At 42.3% G+C, this 21,382-nt stretch overlaps 1 protein-coding gene and 2 non-coding genes across 3 annotated transcripts in view; all 3 read right to left on the bottom strand.

The window, feature by feature from the left end:
• Positions 1–20,028, bottom strand: part of NOP58 (NOP58 ribonucleoprotein) — a 36,162-nt gene extending 16,134 nt beyond the window's left edge. Inside the window, exons 1-9 of the mRNA XM_077830127.1 lie at positions 19,852–20,028; positions 12,961–13,037; positions 10,501–10,553; positions 8,386–8,510; positions 7,296–7,432; positions 5,926–5,990; positions 3,516–3,650; positions 1,393–1,538; positions 196–322 (exon numbers count right to left, since the gene is read on the bottom strand). Coding sequence (XP_077686253.1) covers positions 196–322; positions 1,393–1,538; positions 3,516–3,650; positions 5,926–5,990; positions 7,296–7,432; positions 8,386–8,510; positions 10,501–10,553; positions 12,961–13,037; positions 19,852–19,896 — 910 coding nt within the window. The 5' untranslated portion in view covers positions 19,897–20,028. The remainder of the gene's footprint in view (positions 1–195; positions 323–1,392; positions 1,539–3,515; positions 3,651–5,925; positions 5,991–7,295; positions 7,433–8,385; positions 8,511–10,500; positions 10,554–12,960; positions 13,038–19,851) is intronic.
• LOC144272527 (small nucleolar RNA SNORD11B) lies at positions 1,193–1,277 on the bottom strand. The gene has a single exon (XR_013347589.1). It is a non-coding gene; the product is annotated as a small nucleolar RNA SNORD11B (small nucleolar RNA).
• Positions 10,134–10,222, bottom strand: LOC144272521 (small nucleolar RNA SNORD70). The gene has a single exon (XR_013347583.1). It is a non-coding gene; the product is annotated as a small nucleolar RNA SNORD70 (small nucleolar RNA).
• Positions 20,029–21,382: the final 1,354 nt, after the last annotated feature.

Genomic DNA, 21,382 nt, shown 5'->3' with positions numbered 1-21,382 from the left:
ACTAGGTTCTTCTGGCTTTCATCAAAACGTTTTGCATCAAGAGCTTAGCACTTCTGGCTTTCATCAAAACGTTTTGCATCAAGAGCTTAGCACAATGCTTTCAACTGACCAGGTCCTTAGGAAAAGCTGTTGATGGACTTATCTGGTGAAGCCAGTTCACATCTAACTTGCTGTATACTGATGAAAGTGACCTACCTGCATGAGCAATAAGCCTTGCTCCAACTAATTCCCCGACCATAACAGTGAGGTTAGGTGCAATGGCCATCATTCTGTTCTTGAGATAGTCATACAGCTGCGTTCGATACTCTGAGATCTCAATCACCTGGCACAGACACATCGGAAGATCAGGTTAAAGGAATCTAACAGCTAACAACCAGCTGTAAAAGCATTAGTGTGTGTGTCACAAAGGGAAAGCACCAAGGATTGCCGTCAAGAGGCTGTTAGTGAATTTGTAATTGTATTACTGAATTATTTGTATAATTCAAATTTATAATGCGAGTGAGTTATAGCACATTGAAATGTAACGGGGTGTGAAATCCTAACAGAGCCAAAAGTGAGGTTTACCTAAAAGCTTTATATGGGCAGCTTCACAGCAGATCCATATGAATACAATGCATAGGATTTGCATCTCTCTTCACTATGCTGTTACTATCAGTAAAACCCCAATATGCCAAGTACAGTGAAGGACAATTACTGAGGCCATTTTCAGTAATCCAAAATCTGGAACATTCCATTTTAACACAAATATTTCTAACCATTCTCTTAAGATGGGATATTCTTTTCCTCAAAAAATGTTTGACACAAAAAATTAAAGCGTATCAATGGGCAGTCAGCGTGATACAGCAGACTTAGTTTGGGATTAAGAGCCAGGAACTCTCTACTACTCATCCTATCACTGTCACTGACTGTGTTGGTTTGGGTAAGTAACAAATAGCCTGACTCTGCACCACTGAAATGGGAGTTTTATCTTTTACAAGAATGTTGGCCTCAGTTTTCCCATCTACAAAATGGGGCTAGCAGCACACTTTTATAAAGTATTTTGAAACAGAGATGAAAGGGGCTATATAAAAACTTAGAATTTACATAGCATTCTTCTCTAAGGATCTCCAAGCACTTTTCATTTAATATATGTTAGCCTTCCTCCCACAATCTTATCCAATAACTTCCTTCTCCTCTCCATGTCAGCAACCCAAGATGGCATCAGATGAGGTAGTGACTGTGCGCCCTCATGTTTCTACATCAGGCGAGCAACAATACAGGAATCATCACTGCCATTAAGAAAGTGTGCTGGAGCAACCACAGGAAAGCTGCTCCTTAGGAAAACAGCTGTCTGCAGAAAAAGCAGCCCCCATTGCTACACATCTTAAATTAAAGCTCTAAATGTATATATACCTGGTCACAGAGATGCATTATATTGTTTATATCTTCTTCTGATACTTCTGTCCCCATGGAGATCTCTGCAGCAGCCTTCACATCCTCCTCAATCTCCTCTGGCAGGACTTCCGAGAGGTCACAGGTAGAAAAGTTTTTTCTGTCTCCTGTGGGACAAGATTGAAGGTGGGGAAAAAAGGAGAAAGATGATTTAAGTAAATCAAAAACAGAGGGAGTATAAAGAGGTAAGAGCCAAGTGCATCAACATGGAAACACCTACCCATTAGGGAGGAATAATCAATTGCACAAATACAAAAGAAGAAATGACTGCCTAGGAAGGAGTACTGCAGAAAAGGATGTAGGGGGTTCTAGTGGATCACAAACAAAACATGAGACAACAAATACTGTTGCAAAAAATCACGCATCATTCTCGGATATATTAGAAGGAGTAAAAAGAAAAGGAGTACTTGTGGCACCTTAGAGACGAACGAATTTATTTGAGCATAAGCTTTTGTGAGCTACAGCTCACAAGTGCCGCAAGAAAGTCACGAGAAGTAATTCTTCCACTCTACTCAATACTGAAGGCCCCAACTGGAGTAGTGTTTGTCCAGTTCTTTACTGAATTGTGGTGCACAGATGTGGACAAACTGGAGAAAGCCCAGAAGAGAGCAATAAAAATTAAAAACATGACCTACGAGAAAAAATTAAGTTTGTTTAGTCTGCAGAGAAGATTGAGAGGAGACATAACAGTCTGTAAAAGGTTGTTAATAAAGAGGATGGTAATAAATTGTTTTCCTTAATCGCTGAGGACAGGACAAGAAGTAATGGGCTTAAATTGTCGCAAGAGAGATTTAAGTTACACAGTAGAAAAACTTCCTCATTGTAAGGGTAGTTAAGCACTGGAACAAATTACCTAAGAAGGTTGTGGAATCTCATCCTTGGAGGTTTTTATACACCTCTAAACCATTCCAACACCTGTCATGAATGGCTTAGATATATGCAGTCCTGCCTCAGAGTAGGGGACAGGATGAGCAAGAATCTGACAGGTTATTAATCATAGAGTATCAGGGTTGGAAGGGACCTCAGGAGATCATCTAGTCCAACCCCCTGCTCAAAGCAGGACCAATCCCCAATTTTTGCGCCAGATCCCTAAATGGCCCCCTCAAGGATTGAACTCACAACGGTGGGTTTAGCAAGCCAATGCTCAAACCACTGAGCTACTAGATGACTTATCAAGGTCCCTTCCATTCCTACATTTCTATCAGTTTCTTTTTCTAAATTCCAAATGTGTAAATCAGCATATAGGTCTGTTAAGCCAGTTCAATTTGAAAATGGTTATAACTGCCCATTCTGAATACAATTTGACAAATAAAATCCCTGATTTTGTAGCTTCATATAACTTAAAAGATGGCAGATTTCTCAAGGGTGAATTATTTTTTGGCAAAATATAAGATAATTGGGAGAATGGAATCACATGAACGAATTTATGCCAGAACTCAAGATTTCCTAACAGATTTAAACATTTTAAAGCACTGCTAAGGTTAGAAGTTTTGGACTCACCTAATACAAAGGGAGAATTCCAGGAAAAGAGAGAAGTCAGCCATTTAGCACTATCAAGACCTAATTTAGTCCTCCCCAATATGCTATAGGAAACTCCCTTAAAGCCCCAAGTTCCTCTCTGAACTGCAAAGCTACCACATCACTGTACAAATCAATAGAAAAAACCACGCCTAGATGTTGAAATGCAGATGTCCACAAGATTAAACCCACTGTGGTCTCAGGGAATACCAAAAAATACTAAGTGTTTCTCTCTATATATCAGTTTTAAGCAATAAATTCCCAAACTGTGGTCTGTGGACTAACGGTGGTCTACAGAGCACTTGTCAGTGGTCCATGGAGAGCTGGCCAGTGCTAGCTCTCCTTGTTTCCAAATGCTAGATTACAACAAACTATTGCCAAATTATATTACTTTCCTAACATCAATTTCCCATATAAGCATTTTCTAGAGCGTCACTGAGATGATACATGATTGTGAAATGGGCTGCACATTAGTGAACAGCATGAAATCTGGTCCACAAAGTGCTATTAAGTTGCAATTCATATTAATACTCAGTCTCCCATGCATGCTCAAAATTGTTACTCACCAACTTTCCGCACACATTTACAGTATGTTAGGTTATCTGCGACGATTTTGCCTAGTTCAGGGAAGTGCCAGCCATACCATTCCCTACAGCGCATGATATAGTTATTCAGCTCTTTATCTAGGTCATCAAGAAGGGCTGCAGATAGGACAGACATGTTAAAAAAAAAAAAGTATAGTTTAAAGAGGAACATTTTAATGTCAGATGTAATGAACACTGCAAAGGGAAATATCAAGGTATTTTTCCACAATGTTTTCTTTGCATGAATACAAATACCAATGTACTGTGACAAGGTTGGTCGTCATTTTATTTTAAAATCACTGAAGGATTTGTTTCAGTGAAGAAATGTGTTTTGCAAATAAAATAGATCAAATTACACACTATGCTGAAAGAACACTACTGTTCCATAGTCAAACATTCAAAAGTCAGGACATGCCAGAATTAAGGATGCTGAGGCAACCCTGTATTCTCAAAGGGAGCTGTTTTATCTTCCACAGAAACAAGCCTCAGAAATTGAAAGTTACTTCTTAGTAATACACAGTTTGATGAAAATCCTTCAAACCTATCCCTCACTCCATGATTCCACTGTTAATTTTACTGGGCAACATACATGCTCTGAATCTTCTGTACAAAGCCACTTTGGAATAGACTTTCTGAAAGTTTAACTGGTGCTAATGTGTTTCCCCACAAGTAGCTACAACCAGGAAAGGTTCAATTTAAACATCCAACACACAGGGAACTTAGGGTTATGACTAACATTCTATTCTTAACGCATCCCAATGTGCCTAGATTTTGCAGTGTTCGGGCAGCGAATAATCCCGTGTAAGCACAAAGATGGGCACAAGGATGAGCTTTGATTTTGAATTATTTTGTTCATTTTGTCAAACTCTTCATTAAGCCAAACTTTTATCATCTTCACAATAATGTAAAAGAACCACTAGTTAACATGATGGTAAGGCCTGAAGTTCCATCACAGGGACCTGCCACTCAAACGATGAGCCTCTTTCACATGTCATACACTGCATAAATGTATTGCATATGAACAGTTTCCTGCAACAGTGATGGTTATAGGGAAACAAAGAGCAGCGGTTTCGCTATCTGGGAGCTCAGAGTCATCCATTCCAGATGGTGGGATTGTGTCTAAGGTGTAAAGTTTAGCCCTCTAATCAGTTTTTTTCTTTAAACAGGATACAGATGTCAAAAGCCACCCTGTCCGATTATTTGATATTTAAATTACAGTAGCACCCTGCGGCCCAGATCAGGATTGGGGCCTTGTTGTGTGAGGCCCTGTACAACCAGATGTAGATACAAACAGCGTGGAGGTGATACACTATGTTAAAGTTACTACACATGCATAGTAAATGAAGAACGCCCTCCTCCATATGAAATCTAAGTTACACTTTGCGTTTGAGTTAAGTGTGAAGAGACCACATAGCCGCCCCCACCCCCCCACATTCAATAATGAAAGAAACTGAAAAGATTTAGTTTCAGCCCAGAGAAATTATCTTCAATTGTAATAACCCTTTAAGCTTATTTAAAATATAAACATACCTAGAACTAATGCAATAGGTGGTATACTCCAGTGCTGCAGATACAAGCTATAAGCTTATTTCTATTACAGCAGGGTAGAACACCCATTGAACATACTGTTACAAAGCCCCAAGGCTACAAGCATTTTCTTGTAATGCAATACGGACATTCCCATCTGCTGTCTCAGCAGTAGTGATGAAATTGTGAATTCAATCATTATTTTCAGCTCAACAAGATTCCACTGACAACAGAGCATAGAGTTTGCCTCACTGAACTGTTCCGTTCACCACTGCCTGAGAGTGAGCAACTCCATTATAACATGCATCCTTCAAGGAAAAGGAAGGGTTTGTCTGAATATTCTATTTTCCATTTGCCAAAGAAAGTTTAGTCTGTTTCCCTTAAGAAAAGCCAGCATGCAGAACATGGTACTACCTGTTAGTTATTTTCACGCATCTTTAGAACTGTTACTGGGTTGTGGTCTCAGTTCACTTCACTCAAGCTACCACCACAAATGACACCCACGGCAGACGTACCAACAACCAAATACTTAGGGGAACAACTAACTTCTTGTCACTAGTCAGGGTGAGTCACACTGGGAATTGAAGCAATGGGAAGCTTGAACTGCCACTGTATGTGCTATAGCTGTTTTCTGGATATTAAAGGTCTTCACCTTTTAATACCACCCTCTCCGATTATTTGATATTTAAAATTACAGTAACACCTTCCATAAGCAATAGTTTTTAAAACTTCTGCTGGGTTGATTCAAACTGCCCTGTTATACTAAAACACTAGTAGAAATCTTGAAAAGGGCACATTTTAATAACTGTGATAAAAGTTAGCTGCCCCTGCAGAATACTTAAAGATGAAATTCTGATATACTTACAGATTGCTTGGACAATCATTGTATCTACTTTGTCTGGGCTGAATTTCAGCTTGTATCGGGAGAGGCTAAAAACAAAGATATCGTTATTAGCTACACCCCTGGCATTCCATTGCAAAAACCATATATTCTCCACCTGTTTTATTTTGCATGAATGAGTCCAGCTGTAGACTCATTCACACTTGTTTAATTTAAAGCCAAGGACTGGCCTCTGCTGGATATAATGGGAAGTTTGGAGAAGCACTGCTGCCGGTCGGTCCCATAACAACTGCAGTACACACAGTACCCAGTATGATGGGCGGAACCAAGGCACCAGAAAGGAGAAGCATGACTGGCTGGCTGTCCCTCTGCATAGTCTACACGCACTCAGTGGCAGGAAATTTGCTGTTTGTTACTTTTTGCAAATTTCTTCACAAAAACAAACAGCGCAAGTATTTCCAGTTTTGCTGTGGCTGGGACTGATCCATGGGAAACAGTGTCTGTGAAGCGGTGAAACTCAGGAGTATGACTGTAAAGAACTAACAGATAAACTTCCCTTGTCCTTCTATCCACGTTTTAGCACAAGCCCAACATATATACTTTTAAAATACGTTCTAGGATCTCGCATCACACATTTGGATTATGTCAAAATAAAACTCTGCATGTACATAGGGATTTAGACCTTCAAAAAGCTGCACAAACATCAATTCTCTCAGTTAGTCCAGGAAGGAAGGTAACTATCTCCATTTTAGAAGAATAAACTAGAAAGGTTCAGCAACTTGCCCAAGGCCATGCAGTGAGTTCCTCTCAGAGTCTGGACTGAAACTCAAGTTTCTGGCACCTAATTGTGTACTTGTCATGGCTCTGTGTGCAGAGCTACTGCTCTGCTTAAATCTACAGTCAAGAACACTGCCTTTATTTAATGTTTATATTAGGTACTACTGGGATATGTACAGTCATGGAGATGTAAATTACATATCTCCATGAAACACTGAGTCCAACATTTACATTAAGCACTGAGGTATCAGATCTCAGTGGTGTTCGATTAATTTAAAATTAAATTTTCATATTGTCAATGACTGCATTTTAAAGAAGATACTACTCAATTGCATACGTAATATACAAGAAAAAGCTACTCAACTCGGGTTAATGCTACAGCACATATTGAGAGGTCTGACTGGCACCTATGGTGCTAAACACAGTGAACCTTGCAAGAGCTTGCTTCTAGAGCAAGATTTAACCAAATTAATGTGCTTAGACTTTGGGCCTAATCCTGTATTCATTTCACTCCCCAGACTCCCTCTGATATCAAAGGGAGTTTTGGGTGTCCAAGGATGCAGGAATGGAATAAAGCTGGTGGAAAGTACAGAAGTACAACTTCAATGGCAACTTACCTATGCGCCAATCCTAAACACATAGCTGCCATTTCCCGCGATGGAAGGCCAGTGATAAGCCCCTCGATTTGAGAACGAATTCCTCTCATCAGTTCAGTAACCATTGGGCTATGAATACAACTTAAGTTCAGCTTGTCCTATAAAATTAAGGTGAATATTAGGTGTTAACCAAGTTAATTAAATCCTCTTACAAATTCTCTTTCAATACTACTATATATTTATAGTTTTTCTCCTACTAAGGTATACTTGTTACCCATTTATGCTAGGCAAAAAGTCAGAAGCAGTGACAACCTTCACGGGTAATAAACATCAGGATTTCCACTACTGTAATAATCATATGTATTTTGTACTTTAACATCCTGATATCAGGAGCAACAGGACTTGTAATAAGGTCCTGTGTACTCTGCCCCTAAGCTCTGGGGCAACACCAGGATCGTGTAAGTGATTAGTTCTACACTGCATACTAATTTTTAAGCAGTTTTCTCTAACCACCACCCACAACTGTGTCATTGAACAGAACACAGTAGGAAGCGGAGGGTTTGGTAGCTGGCTCTGGTTCTGAGGAAGGAATGAGAGATGGTTTGGGTTTTGAAATCGCAGAGACAAGTGAGGATTTTAGAATATAAACCTAATGCATCTCCTCTATACTTCCCCCCCTTTCAGACAAGGGCTGGAGAATACATGCACATATTTGGGGATTATGGGGAATGTGAATTCCCAGCAACCCTTATAACAACCAACAGTGAATAAGCACATCAATTGGATGTTTCTATAAATAAGGTCAGTAGGGCAACAGTTTGTATTTATGCTGTCTGCTTTCACAGCTGATACCCCACTGAGAAAACAAGAAGTGTGCACATCCGAGTGCTGTTTCAGTTTTGTCCATTTGCAGAGCAGACAACATCCTATCAAATTATATTCAGCTCACATCTGAAAATTTCTCTTTCCATCTAAGAACTAGAAACTTTTTTCTAATGAAAGCTCAATCTGCAGCACACTCCATGGCTACAGGACCACAAAACACAAAGGCCCTTATTCATAACATCTCAGCAGAATAAAACCAAATTAGAGAAGCAAAGTCAGTTTTCACCTTTATGACACCTCCGAGTTTGGCATCTGCTATGGCCAGCTGTTCATGGGCATCTTTTGCCACGATCTTCTTTAGAATTTTCTTCAAGTTCTTGCTGAGCTTGCCCTCAACCAGAGCTGTGGATGCTGTAGAGGAAAGAAGAGAACAAAGATGTGGCTAAATAAACAAACAAAGCTTTCTAAAATCTAACAGGTATTAAAAATACCATGTCCAACTTGATACACAAGGCTGTACACTTACATTCACACCTCTGCAAGCTACTATACTAACCAAAATTGCAGTTGAAATTTTTTGACCCTGCGGTCATTTAAATGAATGTCGTAAAATGTTAGCACATTTGCTGTTCTTAATTTGAGAATATTTCTCCTCTAACTTTTCCCTCCTCCCTATATATGGAAAAACACCAGGATTGACTCCTAATTCTGCCAACTTTGTTAAAGATAACAGTCCACCAACTTCAGAGATATACTGAACATCCCCAGAAGCAACTCTAAGAAGATTTGGCATATAATTGAGTTACCCAATCCATTTTCAGACCCCCTGAAGTCATACATCACCAGCCACCACAGGCAATAGTCCAGTATTTACTCTCCGCTGATGATGTTGCAAAATCCATGAAAGCCTACTGAAGCATGAAGTCAATTTGTGGGGATGGCAGAAGTCAGATACGGCCCTTTTTAAGGTATGTGATGTGGATTTGAGGAGTTTTAAAAAGAATCTTTATTTTGAAGTATAAATAAATCTATAAAAGCTTCACAAACCCACATGACATATTTTAAGAGGTCACTTATGCAACTCCCTTGACACGTTCACTCCATGCTCCAGTGACCTTCTGTGATTGGTACAACATTTACAGCCTAGCGTGTGAAGCAGAACCCAGTGACCCATTATTTTAAAAAAACCTGAAAGAAAGAAATAGAAGAACAAATGTAACTGCTGTGATAAATGCCCTCTCATCATTGCTATTTGGGACATTAGCTATGTAACCTTAAATCTGACAGATAGTTCTTAAACCATTTGATATTTAAATAATGCTTAGCTACATATTTATCACTTCTCTTCAAAACAATTTACAAATCCATCATAGCAATAATCATGTGAGCTAGGTAGTTTAAATATCCCTATTTCACAGATTCCTCAACTAAGGCAGAGAAACTGGGTGATTTGCCCAACTGACACAGCTTCAGTATCACAGTAACAGTTAGTGCAGTTAGAATCCAGGAATTCCTGGCACCCAGTGCTATAACAAGGCCACACTCATGCTAGATAGTGAGCACGTACGTAAGTGGGGAAAAAACAAGAATTTCAATCTCAGTTATGATTTCATTGCATCCCATGTTTAAAGGTGGTCTCCTTTCCTTGTTTTGTTTTTTATACTAGTGATCCCAACAACTCTAATGTAGTGAGACTCATTGTTTGGCCAAAATGCTACATTTGACATTTATCAACTGATTTTACTGTTATGGACACACAAAAACACTGCATTCAAGAACAGTAGTCAGGCCACCCGTAAATAACTATTAGCCTATGTTCTTCTATCACTTCAGTTCAGATTATTCAGAGCCTATAATGCTTTTGTGCTTAATTCCTAAGAATCACTCAAGTGGCAGGTTTTGCATGTGATTTACAAATAATTCAGGAATTCATGATCATAGAGAAATAGGCATTTATTGAATACACAAACATATCCATCATACATTGCCACGGAGTACAGCGTAAACAGCCCTAACGTATTTATTACTAGCATTTTATCTGTTGTCTCAGTGGTAGTGACGAAACGTTGAATCAAATCATTAGAATTCAGTACCAACGACAATACATCATTGACAACAGGGTTCTATTCTCTACTGATTTGTGCACTCATGACCATAAACACAGGAGCAAATAACTAGATTTCAATATTTTTATCTAGTGTCCAGAGGCATGGCAGCTGCCCCAGAAAACAAATAGTTATGTTCTTTGTTCTGAAGCAACTGTAATCTAAAAGATAAACAATGAAGACATAATAAGAGGGTGAGAGGAGAGTATGAGGCATATAATGAAAATATGTGATTGGTTCTTTTCAGAAAGAACCCAGCTGCAAAGTTCAGAGTTAACTTTCTCATCTTTACTTACCAGCAAGTGCTTCTGTTGTGTCCTGAAACTTTTCAAAGTGTTTCAACTTCACTCTAGAGAAGAGAAAATGTATTTTTATATTCAAGTTTACAATAGAATATCCCGGTCCTTCCCTCTTCCTTTATGATGCACAGCATCTGTGTTAACTTCCCAAACCCCCATCATAAATACCTACTTCCCTAGAACATCACAGGAGGCTGAAGTTTGATTTTCAGATCTGCCAACCTCCACATGAAGGGAAAGGGAGTCCGAGTCTTGGAACTGTAGGTCAGCTTTCAGACCCCTGTTATTTCATCACCCAAGTCCCACAAAGATCTTGCTAGAGACCTCCAAAGAGGTGAGAAATCAACATCTACTATTTCTAATGAAAAAATACATACAAAAAATTTGAAAAAAAAGTGAGGCCATCTTTTTGTTTTGCAGTTCATATTTAAAAGACATCAACTATTCAGATTTCAACACTACTCCTTTGATTAACTAGTGAGAGCAAAGAATATGCTCTCTACTGTAGCAGAGCACCAGGTCTACTAGAGTTGAGGTTACAAAACTCTGTTTCCAGGTTGACTCTTCTAAGAGCTCTACAATCCAGTTACTTGGATTTCCTTGAAATTTACTGACTCTCATGGCGGCACAAGGTAGACATCCAAATTTGGGATCATTTGACCAAGGGATTCCTGAGATACAGGCCCCCCCCAAAACAACTTTTCTTAAAGTTAACAGATTGTATTTTTTTTTCCCCTGTATTTTCTGTATTTTTTCTGTATTTTGCATGGCACCCACTACCCCTTGGAGGAGCAATACTGAAACCAGCATTTGAAAAAGTTTAGCTCTTCAGATAGGCACATTCCTAACACTCACAAAAGCCAAATGGATTACACTGCACATGTGCAAACAGTGCCCAAGAGGTATGCTAGGTAGCCACGACTCACAAAACCTGTATGAGTCAAGGGGACATATTACAGCCAAACCTGAGCAACACCCTGGCACTGTAAGTATTAATTTGGCCTTGATGAAAAAGGGGGGGGGGGCGGAGAAAGAAGAATGAAGGCATGTATCTACAATCTGTGTTTTTTGTTTTGTTTTTTATTTGGAGGAAACAATCCAAGTATAGCAGAAAATTCAGAAGGCTCAAACTATTTTTGAAAAGAAAATAAATTACACATACAAATGTTCACTTGGATGGGGAATTAGGGGGTAAGGGGTCTGGGACTGCAGAGAGGGGAGAGAGGATAATGGGGCAGGAATAAATGGGTGGCAGAGCAAGTGGCAAGGATATGGGGTGAGAACACAAGATGGCCCCACTTTCCCTTCCTATGTGTGACCCACAATCCACAGTGTCAGACTCCTCCCTGCCCCTCCACAGGAACAGACATCTGGGGAAGCCCTACCCTTCTGGGTGAGAAGCTGAGAACAGCCATGCTGGGAGCATGCACCAAGAATACACTGTTGAGGCTGAAAGGTAAGGGGTGGAAAACAGTCACACTAAATGCATATCACTGGCTCTGGGGATGGGGTATGAGAACACCTACTGACATTCATGTGTGTATGGAAGGATTTTCTAATCCCCATTAGTTTACCAGGTCCAAGTAGCCTATGGACAGTTCCCAGCTACATCAGCTGTGACACCTCCTCAGGCCCAACTTCCTCCTCCTTGTGTAATCTTCCTTTCTGTTATCTAAAGAGTTGCACTTAAGAAGCCATCGCGACCCAGGACAACTATCTCCAGACCCAGATTTCTGACTCTAGTCCAATTCTGATTAATCTGTGTCAGAAAGAGTTGTGTTATCTTTAACAGAAGCAAGGTCCCAGATAAAGCTATCCTCTCAACTTACTAAATTGCACTTGCGTCATCTCCAACAGCAGCTCAAGGCTTATGCTGCAAGGCTGAGTGAGACCAACGTCTTTTCAGAAACATCAGAACTGCATAACTGGACCAGACCAAAGTCCATTTAAGCTAGCATCCTGTCTGACAGTGGTCAGCATCAGACATTTCAGAGGAAGGTGTAAAAAGCCTGCAGTGGGCAGATGTAGGATACTCTGCTATAGCCACACCCACCCATGTTAGGTTTCACCCTGATCTCTAATACTCTGACTGGCTTAACCTCTGAAGACTGAAGTTTAATATATCTTCCAAAAGTTTGTCAAACTTAGGATACTCTTTATATCCATTTTAATGTCCAATCCCTTTTAGAACATTACGTTTTCAGCTTCAACGCCTTCATGTGGCAATGAGGTTCACAGTTTAATTATATACTGTGGGGAAAAAGTATTTCCTTTTATCAGTTCTGAATTTCTCACTTTTTAATTCCACTGGATCTCCCCTTGTTCTTGGGTCAGATCGTTCTTCTAACATTTAAAAGCTCTGAACTATACTGAAAACAAAGCAAGGCCTTGCTCCTTAATCTGAACATGCAGTTATCTTCCAAAGCCAGGCTGCCAGCCCCTCATCAAACGGCTTACATTTTATTTGCCTTTTCAGGTGTTTCAAATTCTCTCCATAAACTGTCAACTTCCTGGAGCTTCTTCTCATCTAGGACCTGTGGATACAAGATAGAATCATTAAACCAATGTTTAAAGATGTTTGGGATCATTGTCCAGTATAGAAACCCTGACCCCACTTTTTATGGTGTGTCCTTCCTGAAAGCTGATGTTAACTGAGTCAATGGGTAGTTCTTAGCCATCCAGTCTGTGACCACTGCTTACCATTTTCTCTCCAGTTTTGCCCCACCAATATTTGATCATGTTAACAGCATTTTACTTTCAACAGGAACACAGCTACTGTATTGTTTTTCCACCCCCCAATAAAGGCAGGCCCTTTCTGAACACCTACATTCTCTCTCTCTTTTTAAGAGCCAGCCTTAGTAGCATGTGTCTCATCGCCAGTGACCTGGGACCAAACTTTCTACTGCTTTGTGAACACACCAGCTGATCAAGGACACTACCACCAATGGGAAAATACAAAACAAGTCACCTTCACAGAGAGCCTCAAGTTACTTGGGGAAGAAAGAGGCCACTTCTAAAACAGAGCTCACCCCCTTTGCAGTACAATAAATCCATGCCAATACAGCCTCAAGAGTAAATTTTAAAGACATTACACTTGGTTAATACACTGATATTTCAGCTTGCTGTCCAAAAAAGAAATCCTTTAGGGGGCAGAGGTGAGTTGAGATCACAGTTACACTTCTCCACCATATTTCTGCATTCACTTAATTTGCAGTGCACTAAGGCCTGGTCTACATTACAATGTTTCTCCTGCCAATGTAACTCACCCACTACCCTGACCTAATAACTCCACCTCCGTGAGAGGCATAGCACTTAGGTCAATGTAGTTAGGGACATGCAATGTCCATGTAGACACTATTACTTACATTGCCTGTTGGCTGTCAATCCCATGCCAGGCTCACAGCTGGAGCCACCCCACCTCTCACCCCAGGGCTGACAGCACTGGGCTCATGGCTGAAGCCCCACTGTCGGAGGGCTCCAGCGATGAGTCCAGTGCAGGGCTGACAGCCCATCAGCCCTGGGGAAAGGGGGATCCAGTGGTGAGCCCCATGCAGGCCTGATAGCTCAGGCTGTCAGCCCCGCCACACTGTCCCCTTAAATGGGGGCAAGCACTCCGGGTAAGGACATGCACCACTGACAGGAGGGTAGTGTGGATATGAAAAACTGCAGCAACTAATGTGGTGGCTGTATGTCGACATAATTTAGGTCAACAATTTTGTAGCATAGACAGGGCCTGAGAATTCTTAGTAAAACGCAAAGGAGCACTGCACTAATGTTTTTCAAAGATATAAATGTGGTTCTTTGTACCATGTTCAAAAACCATTGTGATTTGTCCTCACAAATCAAATACAGCACAACTACAATTTAACACAGAAGGAATGCTGAAATCATTCTGGGTACCATGCAAATGAGCGAGCCACTTCGCTTCCTCCCAGATTTCCAAATCCAGACCAAGACGGTTCTTTTGAACTGTATTTTTTCTTTAACTTAACTATTAGCTAAACAAGTAAACACAGTAACACATTTCCCACAGAGCTATAAAGCAAAAAAAGTCTCTGGGCCAGCTAATATCTTCCCTTACCTATTGCAGTGGTCCCCAAACTTTTTACCTTGCACTCTCCCTTACTCATCTGCGCTCCACTGGCCCACGGAGTTGGGAGTGGAGGATGCAGACAGAGATAAGGGGGACGAGGCTGGGGCCACAGCTGGACCCTCTGCCAGGGGTTAAGGCCTGCAGCCAGACACAGATCCAGCAGAGGATCCCCAGGCATGGGCATGCAGCCAAGACCCCGGGCAGACAGCTGGGAGCGGATCCCTGAGCGTGGGGCTGGCAGCCGGGACCAGGAGCGGAGTTGGGTGGCAGTCCCTCCATCCCCATTCTCCGTGGGGGCCCCAACTACAACACCCTCGCAACATACTCTGCGCCCTCTTAGGCATGCCCAACAGATTGAAGTCCTCTACTGAGTCCCCCAATTCCAATTCCTCCTTCTTATTCAGAAATTAACTTTTAAACCAGTGGTTTTCAACCTTTTTTCATTTGCGGATTCCTAAACAATGTCAAATGGAGGTGCAGACCCCTTTGTAAATTCAACCTGTGGTCCATGGACCACTGTCATAGAAGTCTTAGGCTGAAAACTGACTAACCAGAATTCAACTATAAATGTTGTAAGTTCTCGGCAAGGCATTTGACACAGCGTGAGAAAGGCGCTAAACTGTGCGCTTCTATGGTGGTAACAGCACTTCTATGGTGGTAACAGCACTTCTGGGGTATTCACATACATTTGACTGATGAGAGAACCAGAATGCCTTTTCTGGGATCTGTAATCTGAAAAAGTGCCACCATGGCTTAACAATGAAGGAAAAGAAGCAGAGAGAGGCAAAAAGGCATCCTTTAAAAAGTGGAAGTTAAATCCTAATGAGGAAAACAGAAGAAGGAATAAACTCTGGCAAATGAAATGTAAAAATATAATTAGGAAGGCCAAAAAAAGAATTTGAAGTACAACTAGCCAAAAACTCAAAAAGCAATAGCAAAAAAAAAAAAAAAAAATTAAGTACATCAGAAGCAGGAAGCCTGCTAAACAGCTAGTGTGGCCACTGGACGATCGAGATGCTAAAGGAGCACTCAAGGGTGATAAGGCCATTGAGGAGAAACTAAATGAATTCTTTGCATCGGTACTCACGGCTGAGGATGTGAGGGAGATTCCCAAACCTGAACCATTCTTTTTAGGTGTCAACTCTGAGGAACTTTCACAGATTGAGGTGTCAGAGGAGGTTTTGGAACAAACTGAAACTAGACAGTAATAAGTCACCAGGACCAGATGATATTCACCCAAGAGTTCTGAAGGAGCTCAAATATGAAATTGCAGAACTACTAACTGTACTCTGTAACCTATAATTTAAATCAGCTTCTGTACCAAATGACAGCAGGATAGCTAATGTGACACCAATTTTTAAAAAGGGCTCCAGAGGTGATCCCAGCAATTACAAGCCAGTAAACCTGACTTCAGTACCGGGCAAAATGGTTGAAAAAATAGTAAAGAACAGAATTGTCAGACACATAGTTGAACCTAATTTGTTGAGGAAGAGTCAACATGTTTTTTGTAAAGCGAAAATCATGCCTCACCAATCTACTAGAATTCTTCAAGGGGGTCAATAAGCATGTGGACAAGGGAGAGCCAGTGGCTATAGTGTACTCAGATTTTTCAGAAAGCCTTTGACGAGGTCCCTCATCAAAGGCTCTTCAGCAAAGTAAGCTATCCTGGGATAAGAGGAAAGGTCCTCTCATGGATTGGTAACTGGTTAAAAGATAAGAAACAAAGGATAGGAATAAATGGTCAGTTTTCAGAATGTAGAGAGGTAAATAGTGGCATCCCCCAGGGGTTTGTTCTGGGACCAGTCCTGTACAATATATTCATAAAATGATCTAGAAAAAGGGATAAACAGTGAGGTGGCAAAATTTGCAGATGATACAAAATTGCTCAAGATAGTTAAGTCCCAGGCAGACTCAAGAGCTACAAAAGGATCTCTCAAAACCAGGTGACTGGGCAACAAATGACAGATGAAATTCAATGTTGATAAATGCAAAGTAATGCACATTGGAAAGCATAATCCCAACTATAAATATAAAATGATGGGGTCTAAATTGGCTGTTACCACTCAAGAAAGAGATCTTGGAGTCATTGTGGATAGTTCTCTGAAAACATCCACTCAATGTGCAGCGGCAGTCAAAAAAGCAAACTGAATGCTGGGAATCATTAAGAAAGGGATACATAAGAAGACAGAAAATATCATATTGTCTCTAAATAAATTCATGGTATGCCCACATCTTGAATACTTTGTGCAGATGTAGTTGACCCATCTCAAGAAAGATATATTGGAATTGAAAACGGTTCAAAAAAAGGCAACAAAAATTATTAGGGGTATGGAATGGCTGCCGTATAAGGAGAGATTAATAAGACTGACTTTTCAACGTTGAAAAGAGACAACTAAGGGGTGGGGGGGTATGACAGAGATCTATAAAATCATGACTGGTGTGGAGAAAGTAAACAAGGAAGTGTTATTTACTCTTCCTTATAACACAAGAACATGGGGTCACCAAATGAAATGAATAGGTAGCAGGTTTAAAACAAACAAAAGGAAGTATTTTTTTCATACAATGCACAGTTAATCTGTGAAACTCCTTGCCAGAGGATGTTGTGAAGGCCAAGACTATAACAGGGTTCAAAAAAGAACTAGATAAGTTCATGGAGGATAGGTCCATCAATGGCTATTAGCAGGGATGGACAGGGATGGTGTCCCTAACCTCTGTACGCCAGAAGCTGGGAATAGGTGATGGGATGGATCACTTAATGATTACCTGTTCTATTTATTTCCTCTGCGGCACCTGGCATTAGCCACTGTCGGAAGACAGGACACTGGGCTAGATGGACCTTTGGTCTGACCCAGTATGGCTGTTCTTACGAAACTTCATTTTTCATAGTCACCTATTGTTGATGCCTTACACAAGTCTGCAGACCCCCAGGGCTCCATAGACCAGAGGTTGAAAACCACTGATTTTAGTGAAGCCCTGGCTCTGTTGAGTTTTGGATTTCTATATCATTTTACAGGCAGACAATGTGGCTCTAGTAGCAATAGCACAGTCAGAAACATCCGGGGGGAGTGATAGGTCAGTGGTTTGAGCACTGGCCTGCTAAACCCAGGGTTGTGAGTTCAATCCTTGAGGGGGCCCTTTAGGGATCTGGGGCAAAAATTGGGGATTGGTCCTGCTTTGAGCAGGGGGTTGGACTAGATGACCTCCTGAGGTCCCTTCCAACCCTGATAATTCTATGATCTATGATCTAGAGAAGGAAGCTACAGCTAAGTAGAGCAAAAGGTAACATCAGCTAAGAAGTTCCACTTCAGACTAGCACGGCCGTGTCCCAATTCCAATCTGGGCTGTTGCACACTATCACAATACAAATATCATAAAATAATTTAACATACTCTAAGATAGGTATTTTTGGCTGAATCCTGCTGGTGGCATTTTCTAAAATTAATGCCGGGTGACTCCCCTCCTTTCATTAAAAATTTCTTTTCTACACTCAGACTCTGTGATTGCAAGAGGGGAAGTATTGCCTCTTAGAAGCATTCAGGGGATGGTGTGTAATTTTCCCATGTTACTGGTTTTGTGCTCTATTGTTCAAAAGGAACCCCTAGATATTAAGCCAGGCCCTGGTTGCTGCTGATTCCACCTGGCAGACGGGTTACAGATTACACCAGTTCAGCAGCATGGCGCATCAGCCTATCTCTGCTTATGTAAAGATAGAAACTGAATCTTTGCTTTTCAGGTATAGCGGATGAATTCTCCCAATTTCAGCCAGAATGCAAATGCACGTGTACACCAGTCAAGCCAAGCATTTTACATAAAAAACAACAGATGAACTTAAATTCAACACACCTTGTAAATACAGTATTTAAAATATATTAGTATCATTGCTATTACATTTGCCTCACTCCTTTCACTTAGGAACTACAGGCATGATATCAATTACAACAAATGCTAAAAAGTCCCAGAAATTGATGCAACATGAGCATATTTAAAGGGAAATAACTGAGGACTAGTTAGGGGCAAACACCACAATTTCTGCTAAGAGTTGATAGAATTCTGAAAGCTTTTGTTTTGTTCCAAAACTGCTAGTTAAAATTAAAAACTGCATTACCAGCTTGTTGTTCTTGGATGTGAACAGGAAGTCAGTCTTTGATAGCACAAGAGATCACAATGAAATGTTGTAGCTGTAGACCTCTGGCCACTGACATTTACAAAAACAAGGAAGCGTCCTTGTGGCACCTTAGAGACTAACAAATTTATTTGGGCATAAGCTTTCGTGGGCTAAAACCCGCTTCATCAGATGCATGGAGTGGAAAATACAGTAGCAAGTATATACACACAGTACACGAAAAGATGGGAGTTGCCTTACTAAGTGGGGGGTCAGTGCTAAGGAGGCCAATTCAAAAAAGGTGGAAGTGGCCTATTCTCAACACTTGACAAGAAGGGGTGAATATCAACAGAGGGAAAGTTACTTTTTATAGTGCTAACGAGGCCAATTCAATCACCTGCACATCCTCCAATGTGGTCTAGGCCATCATGTGCCAGCAATGCCCCTCTGCCATGTGCACTGGCCAAACCAGACAGTCTCTATGCAAAAGAATAAATGTTTTTGCTGATACAGACTAACACGACTACCACACTGAAACCTGACATTTACAATTACACTTAGTCAAACAGAATACTGTAAATCAAACCTCATACTTCAGGATAGAAGCTGACCTCTGCAGGGTTAGCAAAGGCATTTAAACCTGCACTGCATGATGGGTTACGTCCCTTTTACCCCGCCAGACGCATCCACGAATTGCCACGGCCCCAGGCAGGGGTCACACCTACCCTCCAAGCAGCCAGGCGAGGCAGACAACGATTTCGTAGGGCAGGGAGCAGGAGTAAAATCCTCCCGGTCCCGTGCGAGCTTGCTCCCGCCGCCTGCACACCTGGGGCACGCCAGAGAGACGGGACTCCGCACCAGAGCCAGGCCAACTCCTCCCCGACCTCGCTCCCCAGCTAGGCTCCGGGCGCCAGGCGTGAGGGCCCGGCCCGGGCGACCAGCGGCTGACGGAGACTGGCCGCTCACCGCAGCCACGTGGGTGGGACCCAGACCCCGGGCACGGCGCGCGCGCGCCCCCCGTCCCCCGCGCTCCTGCCGCAGAAGGGGCCTCGGGAGCTACGGGTCGCCCCATCCCCCGTGCACGAGCCCGGCGCGCCCGGGGAACGGCGAGATGAGGCGGCGGCACGCGGCCGGCCCCGGCCCCCTGCCTCACCTTGAAGACGGCGTAGCCAGCCGCGGTCTCGAAGAGCACCAGCATGGCGGGCAGAGGTGCGGGGCCGGGCCAGCGAGAGTCAGGCGCCGCCGGGGGAAGCGCGGCAGGACTCGGCCACGTGCGGCGAAAGGGCCGCAGCTCCCAGCGGCAAGACGCAGCGCACACGGCGAACCGGAAGTGAGGAGAACGGAAGCTGCCCGGCCCCGCCGGAAGCAGGGGGCGGGACTCAGCGGATGACAGAGCTGGAGAGAGAGAGGAAAGAGCGCTGGGCGTGGCCTCAGTGGATGACGGGGCGGGGCTGTGAGAGAGAGCGCGGGGGCGGGGCTGAGCGGGTGACGTGACTGGGCTGTGAGGAGAGGGCTGGGGCCGGCTGGGTGGCAGGAGGAGGCTGTGGGCGGGCTCAGCGGGGGTAAGAGCTCTGCTTAATTCGGGCTGTTGATCCCAGGGCTCCTGGCAGCCCAGGGGTGGCGGTGGCCCTGGGATGAAGGGGGAACCCTTAGCAGCAGGCGCGTTGTAAACAAGAAGTAATTATATTGATTAGGCCTCAGCTGGAGCGTTGTGTGTCTGGTTCTGGGCCTCACATTTCAGGAAGGATGTGGACAAATTAGAGAAAGTCCAGAGAAGAACAACAAAAATGATTAAAGGTCTAGAAAACATGAGATATGAGGAAAGATTCAAAAGACAGGGTTTGTTTAGTCTGGAGCAGAAGGGACGTGATAACCAGGTGAAAAATTGTTCACGTTAACGTCTGAAGATAGTCCAAGAAGCAATGGGCTTAACTTGCAGCAAGGGAGGTTTAGGTTGGACATTAGGAAAAAGTTCCTGTCGGGGTGGTTAAGCACAAAAAATTGCCTCAGAAGATTGTGGAATCTCATCACTGGAAGTTTTTAAGAACAGGTTAGACAAACACCTGTCAGGAACGCACTAGTTATTATTTAGTCCTGCTTTGAGTGCAGGAGACTGGACTAGATGACCTCTCAAAGTCCCTGCCAGTTCTACCGTTCTGTAATTGTATAAATCTGTGGGGCTGTCTTGTGCATTCCTCTGGAGTTACATTCCTCCGGAGCCCCCAAGCTGTTGGGAGGCTCATGTAGCTGGTACCACTGTGATCATTTCTGCAGGTGACTACATTGTATTTTATCAGGGTTGTTTGAACCCCTGCCCCTTCCTGCCCCCACCCGAGTGTCCTGGGGGTTAATAAGCTGCAGGATATACCTACAACTCACATCAGTGTAGAAGCTGGCTCTAGCTCAGAGTTGCTGAATTGTTTGGATTTCCAATTGGTAAGACAATCCAACTTTACGTTTTCACTCTTGCCCATAGACCTGTCTTGGGCTCTAGGCTTGTGACTGACGCCTTCATTTTTTGTTAAGATGGAGGAATGGATCTGTTCTAAGTAGTCCCCCTATTTTGACCACTTGTATCAGATGCTCAGACAGTGTCTAATGGAAAAGGAAGTGTATGTATGTATATATATATATATATAATATATAAGCTGATATAGTTCTCTCTACCCCAAAACAAAATCAAC

Source organism: Eretmochelys imbricata, chromosome 11 (genome assembly GCF_965152235.1).
Source record: "Eretmochelys imbricata isolate rEreImb1 chromosome 11, rEreImb1.hap1, whole genome shotgun sequence".
NCBI lineage: Eukaryota > Metazoa > Chordata > Testudines > Cheloniidae > Eretmochelys > Eretmochelys imbricata.
This window is presented reverse-complemented; position numbering and strand designations above follow the sequence as displayed.